Here is a 22,997-nt window from a genome sequence, read left to right as displayed (position 1 = left end):
CAGCAATCCATCCATTTACTCAAACTGCATTGGCCTTGACATTTTTCATTCTCAGTCCCAAACTGGCAGTTGTTGCTAAGCTCATAAGGCATCAGGTATACCCAAATTGATAAATCAGTCACATGTTTGACACTTCTGGGCTGTTAGTATCATGGGGAGATAGAAGGGCCAGATTGCCATACTTACCATTGGGTTCATTTCCCCATCGTTGTCACTGTAACAACTGTCGAGCTGGAGTCCCCCATCCACCATCAATTGGGACTCATCTGCAGTATCAACTGGGGTCACTGCATCTGCCTGTAAAACTCTGGAGGACTTCTCCTGAGTTTTCTTGGGTGTCTTCCTCAGTGCTTCCTCAGTCCCCATCCCCTACTATATGTCTTTGCTTTTGGAGTAGGGACAGTGTATTTAGCTGCCCGGTACCTCAGTTTCCCACATCAAAAACATGCAGCCTTCTTTGGTTGGGTGGCTTGCAACATGTAAAACAGTAAAAATAAAAATAAAAAACCCATTAAAAGATCATTTATATCCTTTAGTGGCCAGATCAAGATGGTATCGAATTGATCAATGGTGCCAGGCCTACCAGAAATGCCAGATCTTTATGACTTTCTGGAAGGCCAGCAGGCTGGAGGCAGTATGGACTTCAGGAGGCAGCTAGTTCCAGAAAGAAGCCCCTCCCCCATGGCTCCATCAACCAACACTGTCTACCCGATGGGACTCAGAGTAGGCCAACTCTATGGGCCCTTATAGGTCACTGGGAGCTATGTGAGAGGAGGCTGTCCTGAAGATAGTTTGGCCCTCAGCCATGTAGGACTTTATAGATAATAACCAACACCTTGAATTGCATCTGGAGAGCAATTAGGAGCCAGTGCAGCTCATTGGTGTGATGTGGGTGTTCCTTGTTGGTGTGATGTGGGAGCCATTCTGGATCAATTGTAGTCTCTGAATGCTTTTCAAGAGTTGCCCAATGTAGATCATGTTATAATAATAGAGCCATGATGTGATAAGTGCATGAGTGACCATGAGGAAAGACTCATGATCCAGATAGGGTCGCAACTCGTATGCTAACAAACCTGTGCAAAGGTTCTCCAGCTACAGCTGAGAAATGTTGTTCTAGTCTCAGCTGAGAATCTAGGAGGACACCCAGATTGCAAACCCATTCTGAGGGGGGTTAATTTCTGCCCCCCCCTCCCAGAACCAAGGATGGGCAGATGCTACAGTCCTTTGGAGGCAGTACTCACAGCCAATCAGTCTTGTCAGGGTTAAGCCTGTTAATTCCCATCCAGAACCCCAGAGCCTCCAGGCACTGCCACATCACATCTACCACTTCACTGAACTGACTTGGGGTGAAGATGTAAAGCTGAGTATTATCAACTTATTGTTGATATCTCACTCCATGCCATTGGATGATCTCACACAGTGGTTTTATGTAGATGTCAAATAGGAGAGGGGAGAGAACTGAGCCCTGTGGCATTCCACAATGGAGGGGCCTGGGGGTTGACCTTTGTCCCCCTACCAACAGCAACTCAATTGACCAGACAGATAGGAGGAGAACCACTGTAACACAGTGCCTCTCACCCACCAAATCCCTTAGTCATCACAGAAGGATACCATGATTAATGGTATTGGAAGCTATTGAGAAATCAAGAAGTACCAAGATAGAGGAATGGCCTTTATCCCAGGCTTGCCAGAGGTCATCCATCAGTTTAACCAAAGCGGTTTCTGAAAAGATCTCTTGGAGGTTGAAAAGGACTATAACAAAACTGCTGGGTGGATAAAGGAGTCTGAGAAAAAAATTCTCAAAGAGCAATATGCAGCAGCTGGAATTAACACCTGAAATGATTGCAAAAAGAGTGAAGAAAGTAAAGAACTGGACATCCCCTGGTACTGATCAGGTGCATGGTTTTTGGCTGAAATACCTGACCAGCCTGCATGTAATCCAAACTGAAAATCGCTTAAAATACTGTAGGCCTGATACTTTAAATCTACTCACACTGGCAAATTTCTTTGCCTTCTTCTTTGCCTTAATTAAATCTGTGTCAATTTTATTTGTAGGAGTAATAATCACTTTATCTTCTTTCTTCTTTCTTCTCTGTTGATCCAAGCACTTTGTTAGACTTCTCAATTTTTTTCCCTTTATTCTTCCTCTTGTGTGGAGGTGCCGCTATGGCTGGGCACCGGCCATTATCATCCCCCGGATCTTTGCTCCTGGTGCTGTGGGGCTATCCTACACCTTGGGGGCAACGGTGAATACTCCCCCTGATGTTCAGAAACCCCTTGTTCTAGATTGGACTCTCCGTGACTGCCAGGGCAAAAACGGAAGTCTGGGGATGGAGCTCTATCTCCAGCCTCCCAACGCGGCTCGGCTGCCACCGGAAGTCCTCTTGTCAACTTTTCTAACCAGGAAGGAAATTACCTGATAGTTTCAACATAGCCAAATTCCCTACCCGCAACATGCTTTTGTTCACAATATTTGGTTTTTCTTTACTCAAGTTTATTTTATCATTATGTTTGGACCTGAACAAAGCAAGAAGCATCTACCAATGAAAAGGTGGTGAAAATATAAATGTTGTCTTGAACCAAAGAAAGAAACTGAAACTACACAGTCATATTGAGAAGGATTTTTTTTTAAATAGCCTGAGGAAATTTTAGGCTGATGGTAGCAAAAATAAAGTTTTCATCCCCATTCACAGGCTTATCCAGAGTCTTCTTTGTTTTTTTTTGAATTTCAACTCAGCTAGATAGAACTGAGAAGATCATTGAGCTCTTGTTTATTTTCAGAAAAGTTGAATGGGAGCATCTTTTCAAGACTGCTTTGCAAGGAAGGGTGGTCCTTCCTCACTTCTAGGAATGAAAAAGAAAACATCCAAGGTGGTATTCAGCTGGTTTGGACTGATATGTGTGGAACACCCCCTCCCCTCAGCACAGCACTATGCTATCCTATTCAGCCATGTTTTCAAGCTGTGCACATATGTGTGCAAGCCATGTACATGAGTAGAGCACATGCACAAAAGCCCACATGCATCCCCAGAAGGCGTGCACATGCTCACATTTTTGGTGCTGGGTGAAATTATGTGAACCCCACCTCTGGAAGACAACTATTGCTTCATCTTATCTCTCCAATTGTCTCATCATTTGCCTGTGCATCCTCTGCCATGTCTGTCATATATCAGAGTTTGAAATATTCTGCTCCCATCTACCCGCTAAAATGACACAGATACACCTTTAGTGCCATTCAAAATATGTAACATGAAAGCAAGCTTCTCTCTTATCATCAGAGGTGGGTTCTGACCAGTTTCAGAACAGTTTGCACAAACTGGTAGTGACCCACTGATGAAGTCATGATGATGTCATAGAACCAGTTTAGTCATTGCCTGTTCATGGGCATTGCCATCTTTTGTTTAATTTTTAAAAATTACTTTGATTTTTTAGATTATTCTTTTCTTTCTGAGCATGCGCAGAAGCCAAATTTCCAGCACTGCACATATATCACCATCTTGTTTTGGGGTTTTGTTGGAGGGCAGGGGGTATTTTTATTTTTTGTGCCATGTGGCACAGGAGAAAGTGAACTGGCAGTGAGGTAAGTTAAAAACCACCCCTGCTTGGCATACATTGTTTGGGTTACTTTCTATGAGAATAAATTCTTATTCTTGTTCCTCCTTAGTCCATGTGCAAAACAAATGACATTTGCTAAGATAGAGTAAACATAGTTTATTCTTTGATAGCTCTTTTCAAAATCTCTTATGTTAATAATAAGAAATACAAACATGATGTTTCTTGTCATCATCAAATTATAATCAAACTTAGTTCTCTCCATGCCTCATGAGAGCTTCCATAATCATCAAAACTGCAAATTAAAACCGAACTGTGTACAATTCCCAGCTAGACTTGGAGATAGAGATACAATAAATGTTTTTGTGAGATTTCAGAGAAGTTTCAATGATAAACAAATGAATTACCTTTCAGATAATTATCAAATTAATCCCAATTATTTTGCTTTGTTTGCAAGTCCCCAGAAAAGTGAGACATGTCAAACAAAATTGCAATCAAAGAGAAGGGTGTACTATTCTGATCTGGATTTGAAGAAATTTATTTAATTTATTAAAAATGCTTATCTGACTAAAAAGGTCACCTAAACTAGAAGACTAGTCTTTCAAATAAGGCTATGCTATTGCGCAAAGAAGTCAATAAGAGATCATGTGAAATCAAAGAAAGTGATTACAAAAAAAAAAAAAGGAATTATGTTATGCAAGTTTTCAATCCTGGTAGTAATATTTTTGCCTGAAGTTCTCTGTAAAATGCCTCACATGAATTGCATCATCAATAATCCTCTTCCAATTCTTCATAAATACTATCAGTTAGGAGATATTATCCTTGGTGGAATTTTGTCTCAGATCTACATATTTTCAAACACAATAACCTTTCAGGAACGACCTTCTACTGACCTTTTCTATGAAACCGAGTAAGAGGCATAGAAAATGTATTTCTGAAAGTCTTGCTCTGTTCTGCCTGAACCTTCTTTTGCTAATATTTTCTCCTATTCTCTTTCCCCCATAAAGGCACAGATTGACTATGCAAGTCCCTATTGATAAATATTGGAATCGCTTAAGAATATTTGGATTGTGGTATCCAAGCAAACATTTGGATGTAAAATTGCATGCAATCTCTCACCATTTATATTCAGTATTATTACATTAATGTTTTGAATATTTGTGATTTTGATGGTGAATTTCTTTGCTCATACTGTGGCATGGTTGAAAATATTTTATATGTATGTAGTAGGTGAACATTGACAAGATTACCTTGAACCATGAGAATCAGTGGCAAATAAATTTGATAGATAAATGAAATATATATACATTAATATTTGTTCATGGTTATTAAAATTAGATAAAATTGGCATTTATTAGCCAGAAATCTTATTGCTTTAATAATATAAGCCATATTTTGATCAACTTCTGTGCAAGTTAGCCTTTAAATTTCATTTCAGGGTGGTGACTCAGCTCTACCAACACATTTTGTCGTTGGCATTTGCTGTAAAGGAAATCAATGAAAATCCTCATATTTTGCCCAATTTCACTCTGGGCTTCCATATCTATAACAGTCATTTTATTGCAAGCTGGTCATATCATGCCTCAATGGAACTCTTCTCATCTGAAGGCAAGTTCATTCCTAACTACAAGTGTGATCCAGAGAACAATCCAGTATCCGTCATTGGAGGTCCTAATTCAGAGATCTTTATCCACATGGCAGCTATCCTGTCCATTTACAAGATTCCACAAGTAAGTTATTTTCTTCTCTTTTAAAATTTTATTTTCATATGTTATAGAAACATAGAAGATTGGCAGCAGAAAAAGACCGCATGGTCCATCTAGTCTACCCTTATACTATTTCCTGTATTTTATCTTAGGATGGATATATATGAATCCCAGACATCAGTTACTGTGGATTTACCAACCATGTCTGCTGGAAGTTTGTTCCAAGCATCTACTACTCTTTCAGTAAAATAATATTTTCTCATGTTGCTTCTGATCTTTCCCCCAACTAACCTCAGATTGTGCACCCTTGTTCTTGCATTCACTTTCCTATTAAAAATACTTGCCTCCTGAACCTTATTTAACCCTTTAACATATTTAAATGTTTAGATCATGTTCCCCCTTCTGTTCTCCAGACTACACAGATTGAGTTCATTAAGTCTTTCCTGATAAGTTTTATGCTTAAGACCTTCCACCATTTTTGTAGCCTCTTTGGACCCGTTCAATTTTTTTCAATATCTTTTTATAGGTGAGGTCTCCAGAACTGAACACTCCTCCCTGAGTCTGCGGAGAGGGGCGGCATACAAATTTAATAATAATAAATAAAAACAGTATTCCAAATGTGGTCTCACCTGTGCTCTATAAAGCAGGATCACAGTCTCCCTCTTCCTGCTTGTTATACCTCTAGCTATGCAGCCAAGCATTCAAGCATTATCATTTCTAAACACAGACACAAGCTTAACTGATCCCAGCAGAGAGAGGGGGCAGTTAAGATTTCTAGGAAGGCTGCACAGTACATGTTATTTGTATATTCATAGCAGAAGTATAGTTTTTTTGAAAAAGGATTTGTTCGTAAAAGAGAATAGTGGGGAAAAAATGGCCCAAACCAAGCAGGCTACCCAAAAATCCACTGGTGGCAAAGTTCCATGTAAACAGTTGGCTACTAAAGCTGCTAGGAAAAGGGCTCCTTTTACTGGTTGACTCAAGAGACCACATTGCTACAGACCTGGTACTGGGGCACTGTGTGAGATTCACAGTTACCAAAAGTCAACAGAACTTTTGATTCACAAACTTCCATTTCAGAGGCGTGAGGGAGATTGCCCAAGATTTCAAGAAAGACTTAAGGTTCCAGAGTGCATCCATTAGTGCACTACAAGAGGCTAGTGAAGCCTATTTGGTGGGTCTGTTTGAAAACACAGATCTGTGTGCCATCCATGCCAAGAGAGTTACCTTTATGCCCAAAGACAACTAGCTGGCTCATAGGATACAGGTTAAGAGGGCTTAAAGGGAGGCAAAGTTTATGGTGTTTTGTAGTAAATTCTGTATAATACTTTGGTTTCAATTTGTGGGGGGTTTTTTGTTTGAAATTGTTTATAATATGTTACATTTGTACCAGTGGTGGACTCAATTTCTTTTACTACAGGTTCTGTGGGTGTGGCTTGGTGGGTGCAGCATGGCTTGATGGGCATGGTGGGGGAAGGTAACTGCAAAATCTCCAATTAGCTGGAACTCGGGAGGTAGAGAATTGATGGGGGCAGGACCAGTCAGAAGTGGTATTTACCAGTTCTACAAACTACTCAAAAATTCCACTACCAGTTCTCCAGAACTGGTCAGAACCATTTCAAACTTACCTCTGATTTCTAGTTAAGTCATTCCATCTTTCATTCAGGATGAAAGCTAACAATGGCTGTTCACATAAAACTCAATGATGTGGGCCCTGTTACTCAGTAGTGACAAATTGCTAATATGCAGAAGGGATGGGTGATCTTTCTAGCTTTTCATGCATGTTTCTTTATGTTAATGACTTATTGAGTAGCTAAAATTGTAAAATACTAGAATTTATTTAAATGTGTACAGGGTTCCTTTGCATTAAATTGATTATAACTTGATTTAAGTGTTTAACAGTTCACTGCTATAGAATGTGAACATTCTGAAGGTGTAAAGTCAATGGTGGGTTGCTGTTGGTTGGGGCCGGTTCGTGTGAGCCAGTGGCAGAAATTTAGCCCCATTCGCTGAACTGGTAATGGTGGCCACCTTGCCACACTGCTGAACTTATTCCCCAGTTGCCGCTCTTAAAACGCGCGCAGAAGGTTAATATTTCTGGTGCAACTTGCACGCTTCTGAACCCGCAGGGAAGGTAAGAGAAACCCACCTCTGAGCAAAGTACAAGTCTTAACCACAATGTAACTTACTGTTTCCTAAGAAACATAAGCATGCCAGATATAGTATACACTATGTGCATTTGTAATAGCTGTTTTATATTTTGTAGTGTCAACATTTTTAAATAAAATGTTTTATATAAAAAATAATACACACACACACACATTTTTTGACATGAAGATCAGCTGTCACCCAAATAAGCTCTCTAATTAAAATAATGACATCTTGGTCTTTCAGCAATGAGAAAGTATTTATTAAAATATTTTCATATTAAAAATAGTTCTGAAGGAGCCCTTGATTCATAGCTTTTGACATTAGACAGTGTAGGATTTGTCTCTGCTATCATAAAAATGATTTGGGTTTGGGGTCAGTGAATAAACTTGATTAGGGGCACGAGGGCTTAGCAGTTAAAGATGATCAGCTTATCAGGTGGGCTCAAGACCCAAGTGCCATGTAACAGGTTGAGCTCCCATTCCTGCCTCAGCTTCTGCTCACCTACTGGTTTGAAAGGATGCAAATGAAAGTTGATTAATAGGTACAACTTCAGTGGAAAGGTCACGATCAGATTTAGAACCCACAATTTAGGGGGTTCTAAAACTCGTTGCTATCAATTCATGCTCCTGTCCAAGCAACACTTCTGTGGGAGTGGGCAGCATAGATGTCAAATAAGTAATTAAGTAAGTAAGTAAGTAAGTAAGTAAGTAAGTAAGTAAGTAAGTAAGTAAGTAAGTAAGTAAGTAAGTAAGTAAGTAAGTACATAAGTAAGTGAATGAATGAATGAATGAATGAATGAATGAATGAATGAATGAATGATAAAAAAGAATGGATATTGAGAAGGAACTATCTATCAATATTTATTGGAATACAAAATGGCAGAAGAATAAGTTAAAGAAACTATGGTTACTTAGGCTCAACATTTTGGTTATAATATTAATTTGGACAAATGGCAAAAATTATGGGAGAGGAATAGGAGACTAACTTTGGCTACAACTTATAAAGAACATTTATAGAAAATGTTTTATAGGTGGCACCTTTCACCTACAGCAAAAATGTACAGGAAACATTAATCAAAATGTTGGAAATGCAAAACAGTGAAAGGTTCTTTCTGACATATGTGGTGGTTGTGAATAAAAGTAAGTAATTTTTGGCACCAGGTTAAAACATTGCTAGAAGAGATTTTAAGTAAAAAACATTGACATAAAATCAGAATTGTTCCTATTAGAAATCATTAATGAGAAATATGACAAAGGACAATATATTTAATGCTGCATATAACAAATGCATCCAGTATATGCAATAATGGAAAAATTAAAAAACCCTCAGGAAGAAAAAATAATGAAGAAAATATTGACATGTGCAGAATATTGACATGTGAAATATTGACATGTGCAAAATATTGACATGTGCAGAAATTGACAGACTAGAAAAGACAAAGTTGAGACAGAATACTTTGAAATATGGGACAAACTTTCAATTGATAGAAAGGAGAAGGAGTCAGAGAAGTAAGAGAAGGATTTGAAGCAGGGGTGGGTTCTGTCTTACCTTGCTACTGGTTCACTCCTTTACATGCCACAAAGATGTATGCACAAGGCTTACATGGATGCATATGCACAGTGCTATAAAACCAATTTCTGCGCATGCACACAAAAACAAGATGGCAGCACCTAATCAAGAACTGATTCAGGGATGTGGCAGACCTTGGTCACTGCTAGTTCCAGTGACCAGGCCACAAAGTTTATTTATTTATTTATTGGATTTGTATGCCGCCCCTCTCCGTAGACTCGGGGCGGCTCACAACAACAATAAAACAATTCAAGACAAATCTAATAATTTAAAAACATTTTAAAAACTCTGTTATTAAAGCAGACATACACACAAACGTACCATACATGAATTGTATAGGCCCAGGGAAGATGTCTCAGTTCCCCCATGCCTGATGTCAAAGGTGGGTTTTAAGGAGTTTACGAAAGGCAAGGAGGGTGGGGGCAGTTTCAATCTCAGGGGGGAGCTGGTTCCAGAGGGTCGGGGCCGCCACAGAGAAGGCTCTTCCCCTGGGACCCGCCAAACGACATTGTTTAGTCGACGGGATCTGGAGAAGGCCAACTCTGTGGGACCTAATCGGTCGCTGGGATTTGTGCAGCAGAAGGTGGTCCCGGAGATATTCTGGTCTGATGCCATTGACATAAAATCAGAATCATTCCTATTAGAAATCATTAATGAGAAATATGACATACTACCAGTTCCATAGAACTAGTCCAAACCAGGAAGAACCTTCTTCTGGTTTGAAGAATTTAAATCTGACAAGGGTTAGATAAATAAATGAATGAATGAATGAATGAATGAATGAATGAATGAATGAATGAATAAATAAATAAATAAGGACAAGATATATATATATTTAAGACCCAAATAGTAATGTATGATGAGCAAAAACTTTATTTGTTGTTATGTAAATATTATATAAAGAAATGACCTAAACAGGATGGTAACATTGTGTCCAATGGTTTTAATGTTTGTTAAATAAAATAAAATTTTAAAAAAGAAATATTTAATCAATTTTCAGATCTCTGTCCTGTGCCTTCTTTTTTCTTTCTATTTTAGTTCATTTATGGTTCTTCTGCTGAGTTAAGCAGGAAATCTCAGGTTGCTTTTTATCACCAGATGTTCCCAAATGTCAACAGACAATGCAGAGGAATTCTTCAGTTACTCTTACATTTCCAGTGGAAGTGGATTGGGGTATTATATGACAACGATGACAATGGAGAGAGGTTTGTCCAGAAAGTTGTTCCCATGTTTTCTCAGAAAGGAATCTGCTTTGATTACATTAAAAGATTCCCAATAATCACTTTTGTTGATAACATTGATAAGATGGTGACAGAAGGATTTCAAACATACCATGTTGTAACTGAAAGCACTGCTAATGTTTCTGTTATTTATGGTGATATTAAGACCATGGTTTTTATTAGAATGTTTCCCACCATATTAAAATATGAGAATATAGCAGAAATAGCAGTATGCAAAGTTTGGGTTATGTCAGCTCAGATGGAGTTCATATCTCTTCCCTTCCAAAAGCATGAGAATATAGACTTCCTCCATGGTGCCCTCAGCTTCGCAATCCATTCAAAGGAGATATTAGGATTCCAGGAGTTTCTTCGTATGAGAAAACCTATCTTGGAAAAGGAAGACAGAAATGGGTTTATTCAGCCCTTCTGGGAAGAAGCATTTGAATGTTTGTTTCCTGGATCCACATTGGACAGCCAAAAAGCAGTGACCTGCACGGGTGTGGAGAAGCTGGATACACTTCTTTCATCTATTTTTGAGACAAGTATGACTGCCCATAGCTACAGCATCTATAATTCAGTCTATGCTGTGGCACATGCTTTATACACTATGCTTTCCTTGGGACTCAAGAGGACAGCGAGGATCCATAAAGCAAGACAGATCCTTGTCTGGAAGGTAATAGTTTGAGCAAGTTGATATGAGGGAAATCATCCTGAAGGAGGTACTCTTTTAACCTTTGGCATGTCATTATGAGGTTTCAGGTTTTTCACTCTTTGGAAATGGATCAGATTAGGTTTAGGGTTCCAAATTTATTTATTTATTTATTCATTCATTCATTCATTTATTTACAGTATCCACAGTAACTGAATATGCGTGGGATAAACATATATCCATCCTAAGATAAAATACAGGAAATAGTATAAGGGCAGACTGGATGAACCACTTGACATTTTGAATCTTTGACATCGAAATAGAATATCTGCACCTTTCATCTTTTGAACCTGGTCATCCCATGAACTACCTGCTCAGCTGACATTTGTTTATTTACTCATGTAACTTTTCCCAACTTATGTGATATTGTATTAACAAATATTGACTTATTGATTTACTCATTCATTATATTTCTATGCCACCATTCTCAAAGCAACTCAGGGTGGCGTACAACATTGTAAATGCAAACAAGATATGTGAGAAATCTAATTCTTTTTAAAAAGACATATACAGAATTTTTAAAAATCTAAAATTCCTTATGCAGTCATCCACATTTATCCAATTCAATAATTCATATCATCTGGGGACAATCTCATGGCTCATGGTCCCCATGCCTGCCAGCAGAGGTAGGTCTTTAGAGTTTTACGAAAGACCAGGAAGGAGGGGGTGATACATATCTCTGAAGGGAGTTCATTCCAGAGGGATGGGGCTGCTACAGAGAAGGCTCTTCTCCTAAGCCCTGCCAGATGACATTGTTTGGCTGACGGGACCCGGAGAAAGTCAACTCTACTGAGATGCATGAGGCAGAAGACGGTCCCGTAGGTAGTCTGGTCCTAAGCCATGTAAAGCTTTTTAAGGTCATAACCAGCACTTTAAATTGTGCCCGGAGACCAATTGGCAACCAATGCAGCTCACAGAGTGTTGTTGAAATATGGGCAGATCTTGGGAACCCCACAATAGCTCATGTAGCTGCATTTTGCACTATTTGCAGTCTCTGAATATTTTTCAAAGACATGGGGTGAAGATGTATAGCTGAGTATCTTCAGCATACTGATGACTCACCCCATGTTCTCAGATGATCTCCACCAGGGGTTTCATGTAGATATTAAACAACAGGGGTGAGAGGACTGATGCCTGAGGAACCCCACAAAGGAGGGACCTAAGAGTGAACCTCTGGACACCTGCCAATACGACTGTGACTGACCAGAGAAGTAGGAGGGAAACCACTGCATAACTGTGCCTCGGACCCCCAACCCCTCCAGTTGATGCAGAAGAATACCATGGTCAATGGTATTGAAAGCCGCTGAGAGGTCAAGAAGCACCAGGATAGAAGATTGACCCCTATCCTGGGCCTGCCAGAGATCATCCATCAATGCAACCGAAGCAATTTCAGTGTTGTAGCTGGGCCTGAATCCTGACTGCTGAGGACCCAGATAATCAGCTTTATTTAAGGACCATTCAAGGACCTATAAAGGGAAGGTTGGAGACAGGACAATAATTCTTCAAAACAGCTGGGTCTAGGGAAGGCTTCTTGAGGAGGGGCACACAATTGCCTCCTTGCATTTGTGTGTTCCTTCCTCAAGAAACCTTTCCTGGACCCAGCTGTTTTGAACAACTATCATCCTGTCTCCAACCTTCCCTTTATTTTTATTACCTAGTAATTTTATTTTAATGTTACACTAACAATCTTGCATGTCTGAGTATGTGTCTTATGCTGCATAGATTACCCCTGTGACTGTTTAGGGCAGGTAGAGAGGAAGATAACCACCTGATTGCAAGAACACAAGTGAGCAACCAGATGAGGAGACCCAAACTAATTGGTAGCATCATACTATAATGAAAAAAGACATATCCTTATTATTCGGACTGTAAGACGTACCAGAGCATAAGACACAGCAGGAATTTGAAGAGATAAACAAGGGGGGAAAGGTTTTTGCCTTCCTCAGACCCCAGGAGCATTCTTCAGGCCTCCAAAACCTTCTGCATGTCCCATTTTGCAAAAATAGCCCAATTTTCCACAAAAATGCAGGGTACACAGACGCTTTGGGAAGCCTGCAGAGTTCTCCTGGGGGCTGGGAAGGCCAGCTCCACCCCATTTTGGTAGGAAACAGGCCAGCCTTTCACCTTCCACCCCCCATGTCACATTTTGACCCTCCCAGCCCCCAGGCAAAAATGGGATGCACAGGAAAGAATTCTGGGAGGCCAAAAATGGCGGTATTTGATTTGGAGGGGGGGGAGTGCATCTTATACTCTGACAAGTACAGTACATTCAATTTTGCAGCTACTAAGATTGTTGGACGAGCAGGCACAAAGAAGCCAGGGAAGACTGGGAAACCTCATCAGTCAACAGGAGTGCTGATTTATGGTCAGCTTATCAAGGGTTTGGCAGCACAAGCAAATAGCAGCCAATGACTTAATAGTCATACATCAACACCTCAATCAACATATAAAAGCCACATACAACAGGTACCTTATAAATACCACAAAGAACAGCCCAAAGTATACACTTTGCTAGAGAGAAGGTTCCTGAAAATGTGCTACAGCATGAGTCTGAAAGTTTGGAAAACTAAGCTTAGGTGACTGACCCAGATAGGATTATGTAACATTATCCTGGGCATGCCTATTCACTTTCATTCAATTCCTCCCCTGCTCATTCTATTTATCTTTGAGAGAGAGAGAATTATAGGATAGGAAGGATAGGAAGGATATTATAGAAAAGGATAGGATAGGATAGGATAGGATACTTTATTGGACAAGTGGACAATAGAATATAATTCTTTATTGGACAATAGAATATAATACTTTATTGGACACACAAGGAATTTGTCTTGGTGCATACGCTCTCAGTGTACATAAAAGAAAATATACATTTGTCAAGAATCATGAGGTACAACACGTAATGATTGTCATAGGGGTCAAATAAGCAATTAAGAAATAATCAATATTAATAAAAATCTTAAGGATACAAGCAACAACTTACAATCATACAATCCTAAGTGGGAGGAAATGGGTGATAATAATGATGAGAAAAAACTAGTAGTAATAGAAATGCAGACTTAGTAAATAGATTGACAGTGTTGATGAAATTATTTGTTTAGCAGAGTGATGGTGTTTGGGGAAAAAACTGTTCTTGTGTCTAGTTGTCTTGGTCTGCAGTGCTCTGTAGTGACATTTTGAAGGTAGGAGTTGAAACAGTTTATGTTCAGGATGCAAAGGGACAGTACATTTTTTTACAGCCCTCTTTTTGACTCAGGCAGTATACAGGTCCTCAATGGAAGGCAGGTTGGCAGTAATTGTTTTTTCAATTTCAATATGTCTGAGACATTTTCTCTTATTATTATTATTTTACCTCAAATTGAAATTTCTTCTATCCGACTGCTGTTTTGGTTTTAGTTCTTCATCCTGTTCCTTCAGAATATTCCTACTGGCCATTATAAAGACATGGATATAAGTCAATGATGGTCACTGTAGAATATCCTAATGTATAATGTCTATTCAAGGGGTCAGGCCTAGTATTCCTGCAAAAAATGTTTTTTTTTGAGTCTTCGAGTCTTTGGAGAGGGGTGGCATACAAATCTAATAAATTATTATTATTATTATTATTATTATTATTATTATTATTATTATTTCCTCTTTCATTGCTATACTATTCTGATTCCTATTATTTGCCTTCTTCCGTTTAAAGTGGAATAGATCTTCAAATGGGGAAAGATTAATGTCCTTTATTACATACTAATGAAGTGCTCTCTTCCCTCCCCTTCCCTTCTTTTTTCCTTCTTAAGATGAACTATTTTGTGAGACATGTCTTCTTTAATAACAGTGTTGGGGAAACGCTTTACTTCACTCCAAATGGGGAACTGGAAACTGGATTTGATATTATCAATTGGGTTATATTCCACAACCAATCCTTCTTTAGAGTCAAAGTTGGAGAGCTACAACCCCTGTCTTCTAAAGAAGAAATGTTTACTACTTCAGAGAAAACTATAATGTGGACACACAGGTTTAATCAAGTAGGTTTATGTCTCATATCACCCTCTTCCTTATATGCATGGCAATTTGCATTCCATCTGTCTTTGATTTGGGTGGAAAGTACATTAATCTGAAAAATAGTGCTTGTCAAGGATTATACATTTATTCATGCACTTTTATTCTCAAAGACTTTAAATCTGATATGTGGAAATCGTAAAAAGAATTAGATACTGTCAATATGCACATTTATAACAGAAAAAAAATGTTTTTTGTCTCTTCTGAGAAGACGCAGCCCCTTTCTCTTTGCAATCCCAGTTGCCATTCAGGCTATAGCAAGGTGAAGCAGGAAGGAAAGCCATTTTGCTGCTATCATTGTATATCTTGTCCTGAAGGGAAGATTTCAAACCGCAAGGGTAAGCAATGTCATGGACAGAAATAACTTCCAGTCTGTGCTCCAGGCAAGGATAGGATAGGATAGGATAGGATACTTTATTGGACAAGTGGACAATAGAATATAATTCTTTATTGGACAATAGAATATAATACTTTATTGGACACACAAGGAATTTGTCTTGGTGCATACGCTCTCAGTGTACATAAAAGAAAATATACATTTGTCAAGAATCATGAGGTACAACACGTAATGATTGTCATAGGGGTCAAATAAGCAATTAAGAAATAATCAATATTAATAAAAATCTTAAGGATACAAGCAACAACTTACAATCATACAATCCTAAGTGGGAGGAAATGGGTGATAATAATGATGAGACCAAATAAATTTGGTCTTTGTAGACTAAGATTTATTTATGTGTTTGTTTGTTTGTTTGTTTGTTTGTTTGTTTGTTCGTTCATTCGTTTCTTTCATTTGTTCAGTCAGTCAGTCAGTCAGTCAGTCAGTCAGTCAGTCAAGCATGCATTGAACAACAGATATAGGTATAAACATGGTTACTAATACATGAAATGGATACAATAAAAGGAGCCATTAGGACAGGGATGGTAGGTACGTTGGTGCACTTATGCATGGCCTTTAAAGACCTCTTAGGAAAGGCATGAGATCAACAGTTGATAATCTAAGGTTAAAGTTTTGGAGGCTTGGGCATTGACCATTTGTTGCTGAAGTCATATTTCCTGCAATTGAGTTTGGTCTGATTTACCTTAAGTTTGTATCTATTGTGTGCTCATGTATTATTGTGGTTGAAGTGGTCATTGACAAGTAGGACATTGGAGCCGTTAATTTTATGTACTATGCTTAGGTCAGACTGAAGGTGGCATAGTTGTAAATTGTCTAAGCTCAAAATTTGAAGTCTGGTGGCATAAGGAATTCTGTTTTGAGCAGAGGAGTAGAGGACATTTCTCGTGAAATATCTCTGGACTCCTTTAAATGCATTATTATTATTAAATATAGTAAATGCTTGATATGCAGTATGGGTTCCAGACAGATGAGTTGTATTCGAGAATTGGTCTATCAAATGTTTTGTATGCTCTAGTTAACATTACAATATTTCCAGAGAAGAAACTATGCAAGTTTAGGCAAACAGTTTTAATGCATATTTTTGACTACTGGAAATTATATCACTAGAGATGAGTATTGTCCCAAAGGTGCTTTTCAAAAGACAACCAATCCTCTCATTAGGAAAGTCCATTTGCTTTTTGAAAAGCACTATGAGACACCAGAAGAAGCTTTTATAGATAAGTGTCTAAAATAGAAGAGGAAAGAGGAAGAAAGTTTTTTATTCCTTCATTCATTCATTCATTTATTCATTTATTCATTCATTTAGTCTAGTACATATTGGTATTATATAAAGATAAAACAATATTTATATACATAATATTAGTAAGAGAGAAACATTAGGACAGGGGATGGTTGGCATGCTGGTGCACTTATGCATGCCCCTTACTGACCTCTTAGTAATCAGATAAGGTCAACAGTGAATAATCTAAGGGAAACGTTTTCGGCATTAGGTGAAGATACTAAAGAGTCAGGTAGTGAGTTCCATGCATCAACTACTCGGTTACTAAAGTCATATTTTCTGCAATCGAGTTTGGAGCAGTTTACTTTAAATTTGTATCTGTTGTGTGCTCATGTGTTGTTGTGTTTGAAGATGAAGTAGTCATTGACAGGAAGAACATTGTAGCAGATGATTTTATGGGCTGTGTTTATGTCACGTTTAAGATGATTAGTTTAAAGCTTTCTAGTTGTGTAGGGTATTCTCTTGAGAATGGAGGAGTGGAGGGCTCTTCTAGTAAAGTATCTCTGGACATTTCTAAAGTGTTTATGTCCGAAGTGCGGTGTGGGTTGCAGACAGATGAGCTGTATTCAAGGATTGATCTAGCAAAAATTTTGTATGCTCTGGTTAGTAGTGTGAGATTACCAGAGCAGAAGCTACATAGGATTAAGTTAACAACTCTAAAAGCCTTTTTGGTGATGTTGCAGTGGGTGTGGTATGAGTATTCCAAGGTCTTTTATGGAGTGTGGGTTGTCTGTAAGGTCTTGTTTATTCAGCTTGTATTTGGTGTTCTGATTCTTTTTGCCAATGTGTAGGACAGAGCATTTTTTTAATTGAGATTTGGAATTGCCAGATGTTTTACCATTCAGACACAAAGTCAAGGTCTTTTGGGAGAGTAGCTATGTTATCAGTGGTGTTGAAAAGTTTTAAGTTGTTGGTGAAGAGAAGTAGTTGCTTGTAATGTGATTGTAAAGGTCATTTATAAAGTGTATGAAGAGTGTTGGTCCTAGTACGCTGCCTTGGGGTATGCCGCTGTTAACCAAAACAGGATTAGCTCCCTATTTTGACAACTTGTTGTTTGTTTGATAGGAATGTAGTTATCCAGCCATGTAGGGATCCTGAGATGCTGTAGGATTTGAGTTTTAGAAGTAGTTTGTCATGAGCCACTAAGTCAAAGGCTTTACAGAAGTCAATGTAAATTGCATCTATTGATTTGCCCTGATTGAGATGTGTAGTCCATAGGTTCTTGCAGTGAAGGAGTTGCAGGATACAAGATATTTTTTTCTGAAACCAATTTTTTGTTAAAGAGTAGGTTGTTATTTTCTAAGTGGATGGTAATTGATTGGTTTATGGTTGATTCCATGATTTTGCAAGTTATGTAGCACAGAGAGATTGGTCTGTAGTTTTCAACTAGACTAGAATATCCTTTTTTGAAGATGGGGATGACCGTTGCTTGTGAGCTGGTCCTGAATAATTTTTTAAAGATTATGCTTTGGTTTGGCTTCTGGTTCGGCTATGATTGTTGAGAGCTTTTCTGGGAAGTATGCATATAGACCATCCGGTCCAATTGATAGAGAAGGTTTAAAGTCATATAGTGCTTTTTCAGCATTGTCTTCTGTGAAGTTTATTTGTGTTAAGTCACTGTGAGTGTTTGAGCTGCGGTTAGGAAATTTGTGGGATGACCCATTGCTGTTTACAAAGACTGATCCAAAGAATGTATTGAAGAGGTTAGCTTTGATTTATTTGTTGTAGCATTCTTTGTTGTTGGGCCCTTTTAGTGGTGGAATGGGTCTTGAATCCTTGAGTTTGTTATTTACAAAGTTGTGGAAGGTACAGTTGGATTTGGTGCACAAGAGGTTTTACTCTTGTTTGTTGTAATAGTTGAAGCATTCTGCCTTTATTTGGTGGCATATATTTTTGTAGCAGATTTTGAAATTGGCTAGATTAAACTTTATTTATTTATTTATTTATTCATTCATTCATTCATTCATTCATTCATTAGATTTGTATGCCGCTCCTCTCCAAGGCCATTTGATTTCCAATTGGAAGTAAGACCATTTGATTTTCTTTTACTTATTTAAACTGGTCTGACTGTGGAAGCTCATAAATAAGAGAAAACAAAAAGACAGATAAATAAAATGGTCCAAAGAGAGGGGGGAGAATCCATTTCCTTATTTGGTCCAATTTTTAAGCTGAATGGTATTCAAGATTTTGTAAAATTTGAATGTCATTGGTTTAATACAATATTCTGCTTCTGTATTTTTTTCCCCAGACATGGACAACTGTTTTCAATGTCCAGAAGATCGTTATCCCAGTGAGGAGCAAGATATCTGCATTCCAAAATTTGTAACATTTCTGGCCTACGAAGAACCTTTGGGGATCACCTTCACCAGTTTTATTATTTTCTTTTCACTCCTTACTATTTTCATGCTCTGGCTCTTCATTAAACACAATGACACCCCTATTGTCAAAGCCAACAATGAGACTCTCACCTATATTCTCCTCATCTCCCTTCTGCTCTCATTTCTCTGTGCTTTGCTATTTATTGGCCAGCCTCATCAATGGACATGCCTTCTGCAGCAAGTTACTTTTGGCATCATCTTCTCTGTGGCTGTTTCTAGTATTTTGGCAAAGACTGTCATTGTAATTCTGGCTTTTATGGCTACCAAGCCAGGGTCCAGAATTAGAAAATGGATGGGAAAGAGACTGGGAATTTCTATTGTCCTTTCTTGCTCTTTTATTCAAGCCATTATTTGTATCATATGGCTATCAATTTCACCTCCATTCCTAGATGTTGACATGTATTCCACGCCAAAGGAAATCGTATTAATTTGTAATGAAGGGTCAACTGTCATGTTCTACTGTGTCCTTGGATTTATGGGTTTCCTGGCAACTATTAGTTTCATAGTGGCTTTCCTGGTCAGGAAGTTGCCTGACACCTTTAATGAAGCCAAATTCATCACTTTCAGCATGCTGGTATTTAGCAGTGTTTGGCTCACCTTTGTTCCCACATACTTGAGCACAAAGGGGAAATATACAGTGGCCATGGAGATTTTTTCCATTTTGTCCTCTAGTAGTGGATTGCTGACTTGTATTTTCTTCCCCAAATGTTATATTATAATAAGAAAACCAGAACTGAACAGTAAGAAACAGCTAAGAAGAATAACAATGGAGCAACTGAACGTTTTCTGATTTAGTGACAAACAGCTTGTAATAAATGAATATAATTTGTAAATAATTTTGTCATTGTTAATGTGGATTTTTTTTTAAAAAAAACGATATTTTAAAAATATGTAGTATAAACTATGTTATTCTCTTTGGTGATATATTACCAAACTTTTGTAATTGCTCTATATTGTTGGCCAAGTTTCCCAAAAGACTAGGTCTAAAATGAGGAAATGAATGGAGGAAATGAGGTTCATTGTATTTTACTGCTCTCTTTACAAGGCACTATTTGTGCCTCATAGCTGATTACATTCCCACATTTTTAATAACCCTTCAATGTCTCAGGAAATTGCAATGGAGTGCAATGAAGGGTTTGTGATCATGTTATATTGTGTTTTGGGATTCATCGGCTTCAAATCTGTTCAAGAATTTTAGCCACATAACCATTAATTTTAAATTTGTATCTGAAAACCAAATATATGTGCAGAAATTATGTTCCTTGGGCTGGTAATAAAATGCCTGCACAGAGGAGAAGAAGCTCAGATAATTTCCATGCAGTACTTCCTTCATTTAAATTAAAATCAATGACACAAATTGCTACAACATTAACTAAGGATTAGATTAAGGTCAAGGTTAAAGGTTCCCCTTGTGGAGAAGGGTGTAGTCACTTGCCGTGGTGAAACAGAGTTCCCTGCACTCCTGCCAGGGAATATCCAAATCCCTGCTGTTTAGGAATGCCAATTCTTTTGAATCAGCTCAAAGTCTCCCTGAAAGGAAGATGAAGGAGACTTGTTGGGTGGTCTGTTTTGGGGTCATCATACTCCATGGATAGTCTGCCTGGAACCTCCACAGGTAATGGTATGAAGTGGCTTTGGCCACCATAATCACGGTTCCGGCTACATGATAGAAAGAGTTTTTTGTATGTTGGAAGTCATCTGTAAAGAACAAAGGAACTTTAACAGTTCTGCAGGAGGTTGAGAAGAAGAAAATTGAGAGATGTGGTGAGCATTTTGCCGGAAAAAAATATTTTTAATAGAACTTTTTTTTAACAAGAAGAAAAGAGATTCAAGGAAGTTGGGGCAAGGTAGCTGATTAATACCAGAACTGTTCAATGCCATTTGAATTGATTTAGAAAGTGACAACTGAAACCCATATTGTGGCTTTTGGACTAGATTTTTTGTGGTTAGATTATTTATGGTTTTGAAATCTGGATTTAAAAGAACTTAAGGATTTAAAGTTTCAGACATTTTTCTTCCTTTTTTAGACTTAAAATATGATCAAAGGATTGCCATCTGTTCCATCTGCTGTTGGAACATTTGTTGTTGGGGGAATACTTGCTTATTCAGCTGACATCTACTGTGTGACCTTGGCAAAAAAAGAAACTAGCTAGAGAGCTGATATTTTTTGAAAAGGTGATAAAGAAGAACGAAAAGAAAGGAAACATTGTAAGCTTGTAAATTTGAATTTTGAATGAACCTTTGGGGGAAAAACCCTTTGAGGAAGCTACAGTATATACTTGTAAATTGGCGGAAGCAACATAATAGGCTGTTTAAGAAATTTCTTTCTTAAACAGCTGTAAATATAAAAATTGTTTCTGCAGATATTGAGAAGAGAGAGATCCCATCCTGGCGAGGAATGGCTGACTGAGAGGAGCAGAACTGGTTCAATATATATTTTCTGGGCCATCTGCGGCTGGGGTCCAACAGTTCTGGTTTTCACCGGCTGAAGGCAATGGGGGGAAATTACCCAACCAGGTATCTCCTCACAGGCCTTTCTGTTAATGTTTTGGAGGTATATCCTCACTCCACTGTTTTTTCTGATAGGCTGTACACCCAGTTGATTTTACGTAGTTACTTGGGGGAAGCTAATGGGGAACCTGCCCCCCCCTCCGCTAGTTAACTAGTGAGAAACTTTAAATGGTAGAATGGTGGGAGGGGTGTAGCATGTTACCTGAAGAGTAACAGATGCCCAGAACCTTTTATGGGGAAGGTTGTTGAGAAGGTGGTGGCGCTGCAACTCCAGCAGTCCTTGGAAGGAGCCGATTATCTAGGTTCTCAGCAGTCTGGTTTCAGGCCCGGTTACAGCACAGAAACTGCTTTGGTCGCATTGATGGATGATCTCTGGCGGGCCCAGGACAGGGGTTTGTCCTCTGTCCTGGTGCTTCTTGACTTCTCAGCAGCTTTCGATACAATCGACCATGGTATCCTTCTGTGCCGGCTGGAGGGGCTGGGAGTGGGAGGCACTGTTCTCCAATGGTTCTCCTCCTAGCTCTCCGGTCGGTCGCAGTCGGTGTTAGTGGGGGGTCAGAGTTCGACCTCTAGGTCTCTCCCTTGTGGGGTGCCTCAGGGGTCGGTCTGCTCCCCCCTGCTATTTAATATCTACATGAAACTGCTGGGTGAGATCATCCAAGGGCATGGGGTGAGGTATCATCAATATGCGGATGATACCCAGTTGTACATCTCCACCCCATGTCCAGTCAACTAAGCAGTGGAAGTTATGTGCCAGTGCCTGGAGGCTGTTGGGGCCTGGATGGGTATCAACAAACTCAAACTCAACCCAGACAAGATGGAGTGGCTGTGGGTCTTGCCTCCCAAGGACAATCCCATCTGTCCGTCCATCACCCCGGGGGGGAAATTATTGACCCTCTCAGAGAGGGTACGTAACTTGGGCATCCTCCTCGATCCACAGCTGACATTGGAACATCATCTTTCGGCTGTGGCGAGGAGGGCGTTTGCCCAGGTTCACCTGGTGCACCAGTTGCAGCCCTATTTGGACATGGAGTCATTGCTCACAGTCACTCATGCCCTCATCACCTCGAGGTTCAATTACTGCAATGCTCTCTACATGAGGCTACCCTTCAAAAGTGTTCGGAAACTCCAGATCATGCAGAACGGGGTCGCGAGAGCCATCGTGGGGCTTCCCAGATTCGCCCATGTATCTACAGCACTCCGTGGCCTGCATTGGCTGCTGATCAATTTCTGGTCACAATTCAAAGTGTTGGTTATGACCTTTAAAGTCCTACATGGCATTGGACCAGAGTACCTCCGGAACTGTCTGCTACCACATGAATCCCAGTGACTGATAAGGTCCCACAGAGTTGGCCTTCTCCAGGTCCCGTCAACTAAACAATGTCGTCTGGCGGGCCCCAGGGGAAGAGCCTTCTCTGTGGCAGCCCCAGCCCTCTGGAATCAACTCCCCCCGGAGATTAGAACTGCTCCCACCCTCC

General features: G+C 39.2%; 1 protein-coding gene and 1 pseudogene across 1 annotated transcript; both read left to right on the top strand.

Moving 5' to 3' along the window:
• Positions 1-4,298: 4,298 nt before the first annotated feature.
• Positions 4,299-19,798, top strand: LOC139154226 (vomeronasal type-2 receptor 26-like). Its single transcript, XM_070728654.1, has 6 exons — positions 4,299-4,462; positions 5,105-5,282; positions 10,017-10,871; positions 14,690-14,917; positions 15,163-15,289; positions 18,879-19,798. Exons 1-6 carry the CDS (start codon positions 4,299-4,301, stop codon positions 19,796-19,798), a joined length of 2,472 nt encoding a protein of 823 aa, XP_070584755.1.
• Positions 6,132-6,540, top strand: LOC139175678 (histone H3.3A-like; annotated as a pseudogene).
• Positions 19,799-22,997: the final 3,199 nt, after the last annotated feature.

This window comes from Erythrolamprus reginae, chromosome Z (assembly GCF_031021105.1).
Source record: "Erythrolamprus reginae isolate rEryReg1 chromosome Z, rEryReg1.hap1, whole genome shotgun sequence".
NCBI lineage: Eukaryota > Metazoa > Chordata > Lepidosauria > Squamata > Dipsadidae > Erythrolamprus > Erythrolamprus reginae.
This window is presented reverse-complemented; position numbering and strand designations above follow the sequence as displayed.